Here is a 17,384-nt window from a genome sequence, read left to right on the forward strand (position 1 = left end):
CTTTGCAATACCCTTTTTGAAGTGAGGCAACCAGAACCGTACAGTTTTCCAAATGCAATGAGTGGGTGGGTGTGGATGTGTAAATATGGGTGAGGGGGGGTAGGTTGACTGAGATATGCATATGTTTGTGGGTGGGGGATTTGTGTGGGTACTGAGTGAGTGGAAATGTTCTGAGTGAATGGAATCCTACTTCATTGATGTTGATTTTTTAATCTATTTTATTTAATTGCCGTATCTAATTGAATTTGATTTCCTCCTAGACTGCTTTGTGACCTTTTCTGGTGGAAAAGCAATACAAAAACACTTCAAATAACACCATCCCTGACCACTGAATCTGCTGGCCAGGGCTGCTGGGGCTTATTGGCCAGCTACATTTGGAAGGCACCATCTTGGCTGCCCCCCCCAAAAAAAATCTGTGCCTCCTGAACATACACTAATGAATAAATGTATAAATCAGGAATCAGTGTAGGCTGTAATTTCTATCAGTGTTGGAGAGGACTTAGCCTAGCAGGTGGCAAACAGGGTGGTGTTCAGCAAGGTTTTACTCAACATAGACCCATGGTAATGAATGAACATGACCAGGTTAGGTCTATAAGTTTAAGTGGGTCCATTCTGAGTAAAAACTTAGTTGAATACCATACTGCATCTGTCCAGTGGACCAGGGTCTCCTCCATCCTTCCTTGGGCTATATTTGGCATGAAGGCTGGCTTTTCACCAGTCGATAGACTGTGGAACTCTCTCCCACAGGAGGCAGGGATGGCTGGTAACTTTGATCAGTTTGAAAGAGAATTAGACAAATCAGTGGAGGAGCAGGCTTTCAGTGGCTACTAGCCATGATGATGATGCTCTTCCTCCATGGTTAGTGGCAGTAATGCTTCTGAATACCAGCTGCTGGCAACCACAGGAGGAGAGAGTGGCTCTTGGGCTTGAATCCAGCCTGCAGGCTTCCCACAGGCATCTGGTCATCCACTGTGAGAACAGGATGCTGGACTAGGCGGACCATTGGCTTCACCCAATAGGGCTCTTCTTATGTTCTCATGTTCTTATCTGACAATAGAATGACATCAGAGGACCTGTTTTGGCCCATGTGGAGCTTTGAAGTCCTGACAGTCAGCTGGCTATTGTGCTCACAAAGTACTGTGTACGGTTCTTTGCAGGCCATGGGCTTTGCAGGTTCTGCCAACCAGCTGATTGACGTTGCTGAAAACACCCCTTTTTTGGCTCAGATGTGCCTGACTTGGCTAACCACCCCTGTGGTGACCTGCCTGGTGAGCCTACTTAGGCTTGGCAGTCAAGATTTCTCTGTCGCTGACTAAGACATCATTGCAGATGGGTTGGTTTTGGGGAGTGGAGAGAAAGTGAGAAGCTTCTTATGTGGAATATTAACACCCTGCTTCCTCTGCCTACAGGAGAATAAGAAGATGAAACAGTGTTTGGAGGAAGAGCTGAAGTGCAGGAAAGATCTAGAGAAGTTGGTTCGGAGGCTACTGAAGCAAACAGATGAGTGTGTCAGGGAAGAGGCCGGGCGGAGGTCCTCAGTCCTCGCCTGATTTCTTAATCCTGCTCACACGGGGCAGTTAGCTCACAACATCAGGTATTCCCTGGAACTGAGGGATTTGGTCCCCCTTACTCGTCATACTGGAGTTTGTGTTCTGCTTTTGTTTCGTGGGGTTTTTCACAGCATCATAGACTTTTGGCATTGCAAGGGACCCCTCCCAAGGGTCATCCAGTCCAACTCTCTGCAGTGCAGGAATCACAGCTAGAGAATCCCTGACAGAAGGCCACTCAACCTCTGCCTAAAAACCTCCAAGGAGGGAGAGTCCACCACTCTCCGAAGGAGTCTGTGCAACTGGCAGACAGCTCTAGTTTTGTTCTGTTACAAACAAGAAAGGAAAAGGCTCTGCTGATTTCTTTATCCCCCCACCCCCCGCCCAATTCAAAGAAGCCAGCAACAGCCAGTGAGCAATTTTTTCTTTAAAAAAACAAGAATCATCCCCAGGCCCTTGAGTCTCTGTGACCCACCTTTGTAACTCTAGGTACCTCAGTGCACCTTTTTCTAAGAACATGGACTTTGTAACTGACCAAATGCCATTCGGAGTGAAGATCCGCTGAGTGGAAGCTGTAGAGGATATGCTTTTCTCCACTTTTTTTCTTTTTCTTTTTAAATGCCTGTTACTTAATTTATTGGTTTGGTGGGCAGAGAAAAAAGGGGGAAATGGTTCCTTGAATCGCAATCAGGAAAGAAAGTTAAAGGTGATTTGCACTTCTTTAGATAATCAGGAAAACCGAGTTAGGTTTCCCTTCATGTTAAATAACAACTGTTTGTTACCTGCAGCCTTGAGGCACAGAGCACAACAACACAGTGGTTTCTGAAATGGCCTTTCTATGGATATGAATATGCAACGGGCACCACAGTGCATTGGACTACATTTGCCTGGGTGCCTCTGATCTGGAGTCGCTGTCCCGAGCTCCCTGGGAGTTTGCAGAGATCCCTCAGTTGTGCTTCTTTGGAGCAGCGAGGGCTTAAGTGCACAGCAGCAAGCTTTGCTCACCACTGTGGAGTGTGTGAGCTTCACATGCATGTGTGTGAATGTGTGTGCCCTTTGGGTTTTAACTAGGGCTTCAACATATTGGCTAGATGAATCAACTTAAAAACATCTCAGTCGAGTTAAAACAGTGGCCCCAATCAATCTGAGGGGCTGTACCCAGCATGAGTAATACCCAGAGTCGACACACTGAAATTAGCAGACCTAAGTTATAACTGTCCATTAACTTCAGTGGGTCTACTCTATGTAGTACTAGCATTAGATACAAGCCTTTAAAAATGATGAGGGTGGCCTTGGATTGTACTAATTTCAGTGAGTTTACTCTGTGCAGGACTAGCACTGATTACCACCCTAACTTAAGCTGATGGATTTAAATTGGATCAGATTCACATTATACATTTAAAGCACCATACATTCCCCCAGAGAATCCTGGGAACTGGAGTTTCACACACAGAGAGAGCTAATATTCCCAGCACCCTTAACAAGCTATAGTTCCCAGGATTCATGGAATCGTGGACTTGTAGAGTTGGAAGGGACCCTGAGGGATCCTCTAGTCCAACCCCTTGCAAGCAGGAATATGCAGCTGTCCCCTTTGGGGATCAAACCTGCCACCTGTAGCATGGATAAACCTCAACTCTGAGTAAAACTTATTTGGATATAGCTCACAACTTTGTAATTATTATTATTACTTTAAAAATAGTTTTTGTAAAAACCATTTGCATTGAAAACAATCAAGTGGCAAGGGGCATCTGGGAAGTGGCTTTCCCTCCCGTATTTGAGAGAGAGGGAGACTGCATGAGCTTCACGACTCAGCAGCACCAGAAAATGCCTCTGCTGGTTTAGAAGAGGCATTCATACCACACATGGAAAGCTCTCTAATACCACTTTCCCCAAAGTGCCCTGGAAGCTTCCATTTACTAAGGATACTGAGAGCTATTCCTCTCCTAGAGTTGCAATCAAGCCTTCTTCCCAGGAGACTCAGGGAACTTGGAGGCTGGCAACTCTGAACACTATCAATACATTAGACTTCCCAGGGTTATTTGGGAGAAGCCTTGACTGTTTAAAGTGGCAAGATATTGCTTCAAATGTATGGTGTGGCCTCTCTTTGGATATGCAGAGCTTCTCTTCTAACAGGTCAGACCATTCATATATAGCCCTATACTGGCTACTCCAGGGCTCTGGAGACTTAGAGGCCGCATGTCCGTGTTTTGTATTGGCCAAAGGCAAATGTAGGCAAGGAGACAGGCACAACTGTTTATACACACAGAGAAGACATGTACCGCTCACAGTTCAGAGACACAATCTAGCCAGGCAAAAGCAGTCAAGGAAGAAGTGAAGCAGGGCCAGCAGGGAGCATAGCCTAGGGAGAGTCCTGATGGCCAGTTGAGGAGGGGGCACACAGGACCCCCGGACCTGAGGTTCCCCATTCCTAATCTGGACTCTCTAGCAAGGCCACTCCTTGGTCTCAGGCTGAGGAAAAATGCCCCTGTCCTCCTGCTCCTTGCGAAACTGGATTTAACTGGATCCTTTAAAAAAGAAAATATTCTAGTCCTCATTGACTTGTATAAAGGGATGTGATAAATGGGGACAGAGGAAGCCACTGATGACTGAGTGTGGCCATTGGTCCCTCTAGCTCAGGATTATCAGCACTGAATGAGTGGCTCTTTAGGGTTGCACTTGGAGGTGCCAGGAATTGAACCTGGGACTTTCTGCATGCAAAGCAATGCTCTACTTTTGAATCTGCAGTCCCTTCCCTCTGCTGTCGGAAGGGGGTGCCTCTTCTGAGAAGACACTTACTGGACGAAAGGTAGTTCTGACAGCTAAAAGCAAATAATACTTTTCCTCAGAAGAGTGCATTTTGTTGCAAGCTAATTTATGTAGGTGGAATCAAAGCAAAACCTGTCCGATTCAGTCGGTTTTGTTGATCGGCTGATAGCCCTCGTGGTATGTTTCCTTTTCTCCTTTGACAGAGTATTTGCTGTTCACCTTCAGGGTGAGCACTGATGCTGAAGTTGTGTGCTGAGACTTAAAAAAATAACAGAATATATTATCCTGTTTTTAATTTTATCCTAAGTGGGAAGGGAGATAGTTCAGATATCCACAATCGTTGAGGAATGTTTAATGGAAGCTGGATGAATTTTCATCCAGCTCCATCTAGGATAAGAAGAGATTATAGATACTTAGAAAACACAGACTAAATCAAATGAAGAATGAATCTCCTTTTTGTATGTGCTCTTAAAGGAAATATTTAACCATAACAATATGCAAGCCAGCCAGGTCTGCCTATAATATAACCTGCACATTTCATTTATTTCCGGGTTCCTCAAAGAGTATTCCTGCTCCCTTTCCCCTGGCTTTATTTTATAATTGCTGACATAATTCCATTTAGCAATAGCACTATGAAACCAAACTTGGAATTTTAATGGTTGTTAACTGAGTCACCACAATGGCTGAACTCTGGCCTTGCTAATCCACCCACAGTCAGCTTTTAGCAGGGAGGGGAAATCCTTGCCACTAGGTGACCCTAAACTTTGTAAAGGAAAGCACTTTTGTTGAAGCAGCTGGCACCATCTTGGTGCAGCAGAAGGGAAAGGAGGACACAGAGTTTCATGCCGTTAAAGGGCTCAAGACTGGCTGTGCAAAGATTTGGAATATAGGACTCTGCCTTGTGCTGAGTCAGAAAATTGGTCCAACTAGGTCCATACTGGTCCATCTAACTTCTCCCGCCCATTTCTTCTTCTTTCTTTTGAACATTGCATGAATGTGCATGTGTTTGTTTGCTCATTTGTCACCTTATAAAAAGAAACATTTTTAAAAGCACAAAACTGATCTAGGGGCTGGAGTGTCTTGGTGATGTTACAGATACTGGTCAATGAGCCCTGTGCATGGCCATCTTCTGCTCCCAACATCTCCCCCAGCTCCAGAACGCAACCCTGGTGAGGAAGAGGCACATAATGCAATGACGGAACTGACACAGAGTGCTTGATGCTCCAAAAACATTTTTGTGTGTTTTCAGCTTTCGTTAACTTGAAAACGTAGCATGTTCCTTCCCTACCAGCTGGGAGCAGAATTGTTAAGGAGCTGGATAAATTCTTGCTTAGAAAATCCCAAACTTTGTGCCAGGGCACACATCAGCAACACTCCAGGAGGAGCACAGCTCCCATGAGCCCCTGCCAGCACAGGTGTCTGGCACAAGTCAGCTTAAAGGTAAAGAACCACAGGGAGTGGTGTCCCCCATCCCATTTCACTACCTGAGGCAAACCGGGAATTTGCCCCCTTCTGTCCCCATCCCCATGGCCCACTACCCACTTCCAGTGCTGCCAGAATGCTCCCCTCTTGCCGAATTCAGCAAGAGTGGCTGGAGCAACCCAACCAGATGGGTGGAGTATAAATAATATCTTCATTATTCTCCAAGGCGTTTCCATACACCTTCTCTGCCCCAGGGGCAGCAAGACAAGCAGCAACGCAATACGCCACAACACGTCTCCTCTCGCTGAAATTCGGCAAGGGGGAAGGTGTTCCACTGGCAGCAGAAGCAATAGGGCAGGAGGGCCCTCCCTGTTTTCATTTCCACTGCCTGAGGCAGGTGCTTCACCCTCACCTTTGGGCCAGCTCTGGCCAAAGAAGGGAGACCAGCTAGGGGAAGCCTTCAGACTTGCTTGTTTTCCATCATGAAACGTTGGAATTTGGATATCTTTTAGGTTGAGGTGCACACTAGGTGACTGTGTGCCCTACTTGTACAGGGCACACTTCTCTGTCTGCAGGCATCCTCTGCTTGAATGGCTGCCTGGTCCAAGACAGCAAACTGAGCAGGCATAATGTTCCTCTGCTCATCATCTCATCCATTGGGGCAGTATGTGTTGTATTTCTCTTATGGTAATTCTTTCTAGATTTGCATCTTTTCATATACTTTAGATTATGCAGGCATGTGTCTTCTTTCGCCTTTGTTTGTGGCAATACAAAAGCAGGCAACCCCCTTAGTCTCAAGGAGATTGCCTGCCCTCTTGTTTTGAAGACTAATATGTGGTTTCTTTATTTTTTTCTGAGTTATAGAGAGTGCCTACAGATTTGAATGTAGGAAAGCTGCATTATATAACTGAAGTCTACTTAGCAGGTCCTGATATGGACCATGCCAGCCCTCCCCAATGGCAGAACCCCCCAGATATCTTGGGCAACAACGGTCACCCGCCCCAACAAGCTTGTCCAGAACATCTGGAGCAGGGGCAGGTAGGGAAAGGTACCAGCTGATAGTGGTTTTCCAAGGCCCTAGTTGAGACTTTGCCAGCCCTGCTTACCTAGGTTCTGCTTAAGAAAGGAAACTTGGAGAGTGCCAGGGGATGAATCTGGGAACCCCTGCATGCTAAAGCTGGGCTGCAGCCTCTCCCATAGATCCAGTTAAAAAAGCACTGTGACGCACCCAACCACCACCCCAGGTGTCAAAAGTTTGGGAAACTCTGGTATTGCTATTCAAATTCAGCATTTGCTTGCACTGTAAGCACCAGGTGTGAATAAGTGTGTGTGTGTGTGTGTGTGTGTGTGTGTGTGTGTGTTTTTAAGGAAAATTAAGCCTGCAATCCTAAACACCCTTTCTCAAACAGAGGTCCCATTGAACTGAAAGGGACTTATTCTGAATAAAACACCCACCGGATTGTGCTGTAAAAACAAAGAAGAATATGCAGCTATCATAAAGGAGCAGAAGCCATGTGTGAATCTGACTTCAGTGTTCTCAAAAATATAGATATATATTCTTTGTTTACAGCTCTTTGTAAATAGGTTCCTGTTGCATCCCACACATTAACCCTTTGCCTCTCATGTTTCCTTCCTGTCATACATGTTCTTATTTTCTGTCAAGATGACTGGTGCGTGTTCAACTTTTTCTAACCTGCTTTTATTTTGAGCAATTTTTTAAATTGTGGTTTTCAACAAAAATAAAAAAGGGTTTTAAAGAAAAATAATTTTGTGTATGTGTGTGTGCTTTTCCTTACGACTTATCTTCCAATCTCTTTTTAAACTGTTTGCTTTTAAAAAATTGTTTTTTAAAAAACCCTAGTACTCATTGCAAAACATCCACAATGATCCTGAGCTGAAAAGGAAAAAAGAACTATTTTTTAAAAAGCAGGTGGATAGAGGCTGCAATTCTATACCTGTTTGCAAAAGAAGGGATGCAGGTGGCGCTATGGTCTAAACCACAGAGCCTAGGGCTTGCTGATCAGAAGGTCGGCAGTTCAAATCCCCGCGATGGGGTGAGCTCCCATTGTTCGGTCCCAGCTCCTGCCCACCTAGCAGTTTGAAAGCATGTCAAAGTGCAAGTAGATAAATAGGTACCGCTCCAGTGGGAAGGTAAAAGGCATTTCCATGAACTGCTCTGGTTCGCCAGAAGTGGCTTAGTCACGCCGGCCACATGACCTGGAAGCTGTCTGCGGACAAATGCTGGCTCCCTCGGCCTATAGAGTGAGATGAGCTCTGCAACCCCAGAGTTGCCTGCGACTGGACCTAACTGTCAGGGGTACCTTTATCTTTACCTTTAAGTCCCAATGAACTCCCTGGTTCTTCCTTCTTAGCAGCTGCGCATTGGACTGCACTGCACACAAATAAGCCACAGCAGTAGAACAACATGTTTTATTTAGACAAACTTCAGGTTCTTTTAAGAAGCACAACAAGATCTCAGAAGAGAGTAGCACGGAATATCATTTTCCATAGGTCACCTCCAACACAAAATTACTGAATTATGCATCTCTTTATCATCACTGCCTTTAAGACAGATTACATAAGATAGCAAAATAAAGTCTGACTTGTTTAGAGTGGGATCGTATGGTGTCTCAGAAGCTATAGGATGCATCATCAGGTCTCTCTTTGTAAAGACAGAGGATTTGTCTGCACTGTATATTTAAAGCATTTTCATATCACGTTAACTCCTGGGATTTCCCCCAAAGAATCCTAGGGACTAGTTTCTTGAGGGTGCTGAGAATTTTTAGGAGACCTTGTGTGTCACCCTCAGAGAATGACAGCTCCCAGAGTTCCCTGGGAAGAAGCGACTGCTCATTAAACCACTTTACATATGTCTTGTGTGTGTGCTGAGATATAAAAAGTTCCAAAATCAGAGGAGATCCAATACGGAAAGGGTGGGGAACCTTACTTCAGCCTGGAGACTACATTCCCTATTGGGCAATCCTCTAGGAGCCACATCTCAGCAGTGGGTAACTCTCTGTGCTCTGGATACAGCCCAGCAACGTTTTTCTGCATGTACATCTCTCCATCCAGCCAAGGAGGAGGTGTTATTACAGTTCAAGGCAAGACATCCCAGCCAGGCAAATGAAAACTCAAGGGGAGAGTGAAGCAGCATCAGTGAGCGGTAGGGCCTGGGGAGGAGGTATGGCCTGTGTGAAGCCCCCCAAGGGCCAGGCAGAGAGGCCTGGAGGGCCACATCTGACCCCATGGCCTGTGGGTCTCCACTCCTGCAATACTGGACCTCCTGCTCCTTCTGCAGACACCCTGAAATAACTGGTATCAGAAGCCTAATGAAGGACCCAGTCCAACAGCGAAGCTGTGCTGGCCTCCCCCACCCCCAAAGCAGGAGAGTGATTCAGGAGCTGGTCTAACGCACACACCCCTGACCCAGGGATGCAAGTGAAACTTTAACAATGGAGGAAGATGCTAAAGGGAAGGAAGAGCGCAGGAATGTGTCTCCATTGCCACTCCTGCCTTGCCAGAGAGAGTCTGGATTCCCAGCAGCAGCAGTACCTGGACCTCACCTGTAAACCTCTTAAAATATCCACTTCAATCAAAAACCAATAAGCCAATAAGGCACAGCAAAGATGTGTCAGTTTTAAACTTTATGGGGTTTCCCACCTCAAGAATTGAAGGCAATTTGAAAGAGGAATTGGCACTCATGGTCCGTAAACTCATTGCACATATGCCCTAGGCTAAATAGGTTTTGTAGGGTTTTATGCTTTTGAAAACTTGCTAAACCTCTTTGACCAGAGGTGACAACGGGGGCAAAAGAAGCATCTGAATATCTTGTGGGAAGAGACCCTTTTTCAAAACACTTTTAGTTCTTTTAGAGACTGTTTTCTCTTTCCAACTTAACTTGCAAAGGAGGAACTGCACTAAATTAAGCAAGGTTTCAAACAATGTTCACAAAAATTATAGGAAGGTCATTATAAAAAGACTGATCATTAAGTACACTCATACATTCGGGATGTGGGATTGCTGTGGAAGATCTGCCTGAGCTCTCCCCACAAGATCCGCAAGCCAGCATATACTGCGCTTTCTGCATGCCAGTTGCAACATGCATATAGTGGGATAGCTGGACTCGGGGGCATCCATAAAGTTCAGGAAGGGCTGCATGAACATTGTCATCTGCAGCTCCTTCTGCTTGTGAAGTTCTCTCTTATTCAGTCGGATCTCTTGCACATAACATGCTCTTTCCTGTCTTGGAAAATAATGTTACACAACTCTGCATCATATGTACGTCAAGACTGTGATGCTAAAGGTGAGTTGGAAAATTGCTGCCTTTGCAGTGGTAGCTTCTAAAATAAGAGCTCAAAAGCTACAGCTTGATCAGTATTGCCTATTCTGACTTGCCGTGGCTCTCCAGGCTTTCAAGTTAGGACCTTTTGCACGTGAAGCATGCACCACTCAGCTATGGGCTTTCCCCCATGATACATGTGTCATGTCTGAAAAGTATGAGTTGCATTTAGATTTTTCTAACTATTTGGCTAGTAGCTCTAGAAGTGGAAGCAATGTGAAAAGCAATCCCAAGACTTGTTGTGCCAGCACACAAGTGCTTAGGATGGAGTGTAGCAACAAGCCCAGTGCAACTTCTGACACCTGTGCTGCATCTGTTGAAGCTTGGCTTTCCAGTATTACATTTTGGTTCTGAGGAGCCATGCTCCAACTCTCATTAATAAATAAAATAAAATATACAGGGTGGAAGGAAAAATAAAACAAAATATGAAGTGGGTTATTATAAATAGGATTTGGGGGACCAGCTTTGTTCAACAAAGCTCCATCTTCTCAGCCTCTCCTAGGATAGTTCAGACATGCCGAAGTATGTATATCCATGGTCATAATTCACTCTAGATAAGTCCGTCACATTGACAAAGATGACATGACCTTCCTGGAGCTCAACAACTCTCCCTACATGAATTGACTGCAGGCTGCACAAATCGTCTGATGTGCCGTGAGTCCCCACTCCTTTCAACAGCAGCTGATCTGCCTCTGATGGAAGGTTCAGATATACGTAGAGGCTGAATGATGTATGTGTCTCTGGCTTGGTGCAAAAGGCAACCTGGGAATAAATATAGTACCGTCCTCTTTTGCCAACTTTGATTTTCCCATCTTGGTATGAAAATGTGTCATTATCCATTGGAGAATAGGGTGGCCTTTTCCACTGCAAAACTGTGGGGAAGAAAAGATAGGCTATATTTATTCGAGGAGCATTTCTATCAGCACTGCTGGGCAAGTTTGTGCTTCGCTTTTCAGCTCTATAGCTCACTTCTCGCTCATCCTCATGGTAATCTTCTCTGTAATGTTTCAGTTTTAGCATATGGGCTGCTAAAGTGAAGACATTCCACTCAACATCACAATAATGTCCACTATTCCCAGACAGAGATATGCTGTCTCCAGGGATGGGCAAATCTTGTCATAAGGACATAGGAAGAGCCTGCTTGGATTAAGCCCATGGCCCATCTAGTCCAGAATCTTTTCCCCACCATGGCCACCCAAACGCCTCTGGGAACTGGGAAACCCAATGACCCAAGCACAAGAGCACTCTCCAATTCTGTGGTATCCAGGAACTGGGATTCAGAAGCATCACTGCCTCTGACCACAGAGTCAGAGCAGAGCCATCCTGGCTAGTAGCCGTTGATAACCCTCTCCTACAAGAATTGGTCACTGCCTCCTGCAGGAGTAAGTTCCATAGTTTAACTGTGCACTATGTGTGAAGGGGGACTTTTCTATTTTCTGTTCCGTATCTCCCAACATCCATCTTAATTGGATGCCCACGAATTCTCGCTGAATTACTAAATGGGGCTAATTTCAAGAGTTCAGTGAGTAGAAGCTGACCCAAATTCCTCATGAAGTATTTTCCTCTGTATTCAGTGCTGAATGCATATTCAATTTCTCACATGAACAGAAAGAAAAGGAGAGGAAAGTGTTGCTCACTTTGCTCTTTCCGTCCCTCAAAAACCACACACTCTCCTCCACGTGGGTATGAGTGATAGACTATCACAAACTCTCACTCCTCACCTCTCTTGCTGCCCTTCCAGCCAGCCAGGTGGATGCTCGCAGCTTGCCTTTTGTCACCTGGAAGAGAAACAGCCTCCATATGACTTTGCCCATGTTCATCTCATTTCAGGGCCATCATGCATGCAGGAAGATCCCCTATACTGGGGGTAGGCAACCTAAGGCCCAGGGGCCAGATGCAGCCCAATTGCCTTCTCAATCCGGCCCATGGATGGTCCAGGAATCAGCATGTTTTTACATGAGTAGAATGTGTGCTTTTCTTTAAAATGCATCTCTGGGTTATTTGTGTGGCCTGCCTGGTGTTTTTACATAAGTAGAATGTGTGCTTTTATTGGCTCTCTGGAGTTTTTTTGGAGAGGGGGAGTTCCCCATCCCACCTGGAGATGCTGAGGATTGAACATGGGAGTTTCTGCATGTGACGCAGCAGCTCTACCACTGAGCTACAGCCCAGCAAGGATTGCACAAACAAGAAAAAGTGGCCAAGTTTTTAGAAGACCAGCTTAGGTACGATGACTCAGTCTCCACCCAGAATGCGCAGAACAGATCACATTCACATACTCTGCCTTTAAAGTGCATTTATACCATTGTAACAGTCATAGCTTCCCCAAAACAGGGGCAAAACTAGATTTTATTTCCCTGTAGCTACAGCTCTGCCTGAAGAATCTTGGGTACTGCCACATACTCCTGACAAAGCTACAACCCTGCAGTCTTAACAGAATCTCCCAGGATTCTTTGGGGGATGCCATGTGGTTAAAATGTAGGGTCTGCAGATGTGACTAAGTACATAGCCCACCCAAACCTGAGCAACTTATAACCTACCCTCCTTCTTTAACTTGCTGCTTTCAGGGGGGGAGTATGATTTGCCCCCAAATTACATCACCTCTTTTTTGGTGCTGGAGTTTTAAAAGTGTCATCTCCACCCCAACCCTGGTGCTTCAGATTCCACCAGGGCCCCCCTTCCCCCCTTTTTTGCTCTTTGGCCTGATTACTCTCTATTTGAGTTTTCATTTCAAGGGTTCCTTACATACCTGTTCTCTTGGCTAGAAGGCTTTCTTGTTGAATCTAGAGCAATTTGAAGAGGCAGGAGATAATATTAAAAGAATGGCAGCATCTGTGTGATACAATACATGCTTCTCCAGTTGTCAAAACCCAGGAGCAGCCAGCCAGCATTGCATCTCTGTGGCAAACCCATTGTTACATTCCTCACCCTCTCACCCTGAATACCTTCCAAATAGGTAATTGTTTTTTCATCAGCAGAGATGCAAAAATGAGCTATTGTGTATCTAGACCAGCCTTCACTAACCAGCCATGGCTGTTCCGGCTGGGGCTGATGGAAGCTGTAGTTGAAAACATTTGGAAACATTTGAGTGAAGGCTGTTCTAGATACTTTCATGTATCCCCTCCCTTCTGAAATACAACCGCTTCCTCTCTGCCCCCTTGCCGATAAGTTTGATTCACACATTGGGCATCGTCTTTCATTTTGCCACAGCTTCCAACTTCTCCTCTGTGGTTGTCCATCATCTCACCTTGGGCCCTTCATTTCTATGCAGCACCCCAAAGCTCTTATCACATGACCCCCCTCCTTAAATTCTTACACGGCCTTTGTTGTTCTCTCCTGGAACTAGGAAAGTTTCTTTTTCCTTCCTTGACTTTGTTAACCCCTCCTTCAGGTGACATTCAGTTTGGCCACCTCCATTGCCCTCAGCTGCCCAGAAGATTCTGCTTTGCCTATTTCTCACTGGCTGCAGAAAATAAACCCTTGTGTGTGGCAGAGCTACTGCTTACAAAGCAGATTTTCAAAAAGAAAGACAAAAGATTTTGCTTTTCTTGACTTTGCATGGTTAAAATGCTGGGAACAAGTACAGGAATGACTCAACAAGCTGAAGTAAAAATGAGGGTGCGAAAACGCAATGGGCATATTCTAAGAAGAAGCTGAGACACTGCAGGTTTCCTTGCTCATTAAAACATATAAGAAGCTAATTTTAGAATTGTCAACTTTCTCTCTCTGACAGAGATCCTGCGCATTTGCAGCTGCCTGACTGGTGTGCATTCTGCAAATGGCGCTTTTCTGCATTATTAATTTAAAAACATGTCTCAACAGCTTAATATTTTGAAATCTAAGCCATGCACCCTCCACCCCAGCTCAATAAAACAGGATCATAAATAACAGGGTACAATATTGTTGGTCAGTGAAAGCTTGTGCAAAAAGACATCTGAAGCAACTCAGGACATAGGAAACACCTTTTACTTAGTCAAACTGCCTATCCATCTTGCTCAGTGTTATCTACATTGACTGACAGCAGTTTTCCAGGGGCTGCTCCCAGCCCTAGCTGGAGATGTTGGGGATTTGAAGTGGGGCCTTCTGCAGGCAAAGCAGATGCCCTCCAATATGAGCTTTGGCCTTTCCTGGCATCAATGAACATGTGATGCTTGCCATTGATTGTGCTTTCCCCATCACTCCATCACCTCCATGGTGGGAAAATGTTTCTGTCCATCTATGTATGTGTGTAAGGAAGTCCCACTGAATTTAGCAGGGGCCTGATCCCAGGCAGATGTGCATAGGAACAGATCCCGCATTTCTGTGCATCAGACTGCTCAGGAACCATTAGCTGATTATAATTTGGTAGGGTATTGTGCTTTAAATGTATGGCATATATGCAGTCAGTGAGGACTCCTATGAAGGGGAAGGGCAGGGCTGGAGGGCAGGCAATGGGTGTGGATAAGGCTAAAGGACTGAGCCTACCAGACCCAAAGCTTTGCATCGCCACATTCAGCCTTGTTCAACCTTTTGGTCGTATAGCAGAGAGCAAGAATGGGGAACCCTGGTCTCAGGAGCCACATGTGGCCCTCCAGGCTTTTCTGCCTGGCCCTCAGAATCCTCCCCAGGCCGCATATTCCACTGGTCCTGCTTCACAATCTGAGTGTTTTTGCCTAGCTGGTCTGTGTCCTTGAACCCTGATAATGCCTCTTTCTTGCCTGGACAGAGAATATCTCTGTGTGAGTATACATAGCACTACTGCTCAAAGGCAAAATCTGCATTCATTGCTCAGCTTACTTTTGCCCTTAGGCTTGCCCATCACTGGCATGTGGCCCTCAAAAGGCTATCCAAAAGGGAATGTGGCCCTTGGGCTGAAAAAGGTTCCCTTGCTCTGGTGAAGAAGAGCAACCCAAAGATGCTAAAATTGCTGAATGGGTAGCCAGGTTAGTCTCTTGCAGGGGAAAGAAACAGGCTTGCAACACCTGACACATTTATTACAGCACCTGCCTTCATGGATTGCAACTAAAGGGGGTGGAGGTAAAGGGACACAGGTGGCACTGTGGTCTAAAGGACTGAGCCTCTTGGGCTTGCCGATCAGAAGGCTTGCGGTTCAAATCCCCACGACGGGGTGAGTTCCCGTTGCTCTGTCCCAGCGCCTGCCAACCTAGCAGTTCGAAAGCATGCCAGTGCAAATAGATAAATAGGTACTGCTGCGGTGGGAAGGTAATTGGCATTTCCGTGCACTCTGGCTTCTGTCATGGTGTCCCATTGTGCCAGAAGCGGCTTAGTCATGCTGGCCACATGACCTGGAAAGCTGTCTGCGGACAAAAGCCAGCTCCCTTGGCCTGAAACCAGAGATGAGTGCCGCACCCCATAGTCACCTTTGACTGTACTTAACCGTCCAGGGGTTCTCTTATTTTTTAAAAAAAATGAGAAGTCACTAGCTTTCACAAATAAGGAGGCAGGGTCAATCTCATTTTGCAGAGATTGTTGCCTATCAAAATCAACTAGACCAGTCCTGGACAGGCTTTAACCCTGTGGAGGCTGATTCACTAGGGTGAACAAGGCACTGCCCCACCAACTCATTCTTCCCCCCTCCTGCTTGTCTTCTTGCATAAAAACCAGCCCTGCTCACCAGTTTCTTCCTCCATAGTCTCAGTGTTCCTACCATGCAAGTCTCCTGGAAAAACCAGGGCATCCCATTTTATATTTCAAGAGGACGGTGGCCATTTCGAACTGCAATTTCCTCCCAAAAAATGCTTTTTCAGGGCTGTGATCTCACATAGCATAAGGTTACCAGATTTTTTTCCAATGAATCTGGGGACATTTTTCAACTTCCTACTAAACAGATGGATTTTGTCAGGGGACTGATTTGTAAATCTGGGGACTGTCCCCGGGAAATGGGGATGTTTGGTAACCTTAAAATAGCACCCCAAAACAGACAATTTTAGTGGCTTTCTTCAATGAGAAATTTCTGCATGAAATCACATGAGATCATGGTGCCCAAAATGGCCACTATCCTTTCATGAGAAAAAATGGGCAGATGGCGCACCAGTTTTTGCCTTCAATGTGTTGGAGGGTACGCAACATTCTCCTTGCAGAACTCAGACAGGAAGAGACTGGCTCTGGTTCCACTTCTTGTTGGCATTCCTGCCTTCTGCTCTACCAGTTCCAATAATCACCCTCCCCCATGTCTCTTCTACCTTGCTCTTTTGATCCTGTAGTAGGTCCTGCAAGCTGCTCAATATCTTTGCGCAGTCCAGGAGGGTTGCATCACCGTCTTGTGGCTTCCGACACTTCTGTAGTCTTCTGAGGAACACAAAATCTTCCCGCAGGCTGATCTCATCTCCGACCTGGAAGATGGAATGATCACAAGAAGTCAGCTTGCCACCAGATAGCAGAACTAAGGACTCATTAGTTAGATGAGTTGATTGAAAACCCATTTCATATTGTGCAATCCTACACATTTTATTTTATTTTAATTGGTATTTCTTACCCACCCTTTATCACAAGATCCCAAGGCAGGTTACAATAATAAAAAACAAAATAATAAAACAATTAAAATAGCTGCAGTAATAAAACAAGCTTAAAAACAGTTCCCGAAATATAATAATCAAAACAATTCCATATATGAAGATAATCAGAGGCTCCAGCTCGCAGCGTTGATTGGGGGAGCCAACATCATGCACAATGTCAGGACATTGGTAGGAGCCAGGGGCAGAGCTGACCAGGAGCTCCTCCTCCTCCTCCTGCCACCATCACTCATGGGGGGCTGCTTTGACCCTCTTCCCCTCTGCAACAGCAGTAGCACCAGCAGGAGGAGAAGACCTCCTCTGCCTCCTGGTTTTAGGGGACATTGGGGGGTTCAGGCCCCTCCCAGAAATATTGGGGGCCCCAAAAGGGCTCGGCCTTGATGAGTTGGCACCCTTAAAGACAATACAATGCTTTTAAAGTAATTCAACCTGTAAAACAGTTCCAGTAATAGGATTGCACCCAAATTAATTCAGCGTACTCCCACCAAGTAAATCTGTATAGGATTGCTCTGCAAATTGACTAAAGAGGCATTCCCAGCCAACTGAGTCATATGGTTTTCTAAATGTTAATGTGTTGTTTACATATAATTTCTTATAGAAAAATCAGGCGGCAGACAGCGTCTTGGAAGAGGCACCCTTTCCTCACTCTTACACAAGAGAGAGAGTGTCTTCTAATAGTGCCATCTTATTATACCTGACTATTCAGAAGTGATTCCCACTGAGTCCAATGGGGACTACTCCCAGAGATGAAATACCAAAAAAGGAAAAGGAAGAAAAGGTCTACAACTCATTCTTGCATGC

At 45.5% G+C, this 17,384-nt stretch overlaps 2 protein-coding genes across 3 annotated transcripts in view; one reads left to right on the top strand and one right to left on the bottom strand.

The window, feature by feature from the left end:
- The window catches only part of ARHGEF6 (Rac/Cdc42 guanine nucleotide exchange factor 6), a 78,136-nt gene extending 70,635 nt beyond the window's left edge, over positions 1 to 7,501 (top strand). For both annotated transcript variants that reach the window (XM_083722862.1, XM_083722863.1), the window contains one exon: positions 1,410 to 7,501. In XM_083722862.1, coding sequence (XP_083578988.1) covers positions 1,410 to 1,550 — 141 coding nt within the window. In that variant the 3' untranslated portion in view covers positions 1,551 to 7,501. The remainder of the gene's footprint in view (positions 1 to 1,409) is intronic.
- Positions 7,502 to 8,151: 650 nt separating this feature from the next.
- CD40LG (CD40 ligand) overlaps positions 8,152 to 17,384 on the bottom strand; it is a 28,319-nt gene continuing 19,086 nt past the window's right edge. The window contains exons 2-5 of the mRNA XM_083723115.1: positions 16,254 to 16,403; positions 12,821 to 12,854; positions 11,796 to 11,852; positions 8,152 to 10,946 (exon numbers count right to left, since the gene is read on the bottom strand). Coding sequence (XP_083579241.1) covers positions 10,573 to 10,946; positions 11,796 to 11,852; positions 12,821 to 12,854; positions 16,254 to 16,403 — 615 coding nt within the window. The 3' untranslated portion in view covers positions 8,152 to 10,572. The remainder of the gene's footprint in view (positions 10,947 to 11,795; positions 11,853 to 12,820; positions 12,855 to 16,253; positions 16,404 to 17,384) is intronic.

Source organism: Podarcis gaigeae (assembly GCF_964106915.1).
Source record: "Podarcis gaigeae genome assembly, chromosome: Z".
In the NCBI taxonomy this organism is placed as follows: Eukaryota; Metazoa; Chordata; class Lepidosauria; order Squamata; family Lacertidae; genus Podarcis; species Podarcis gaigeae.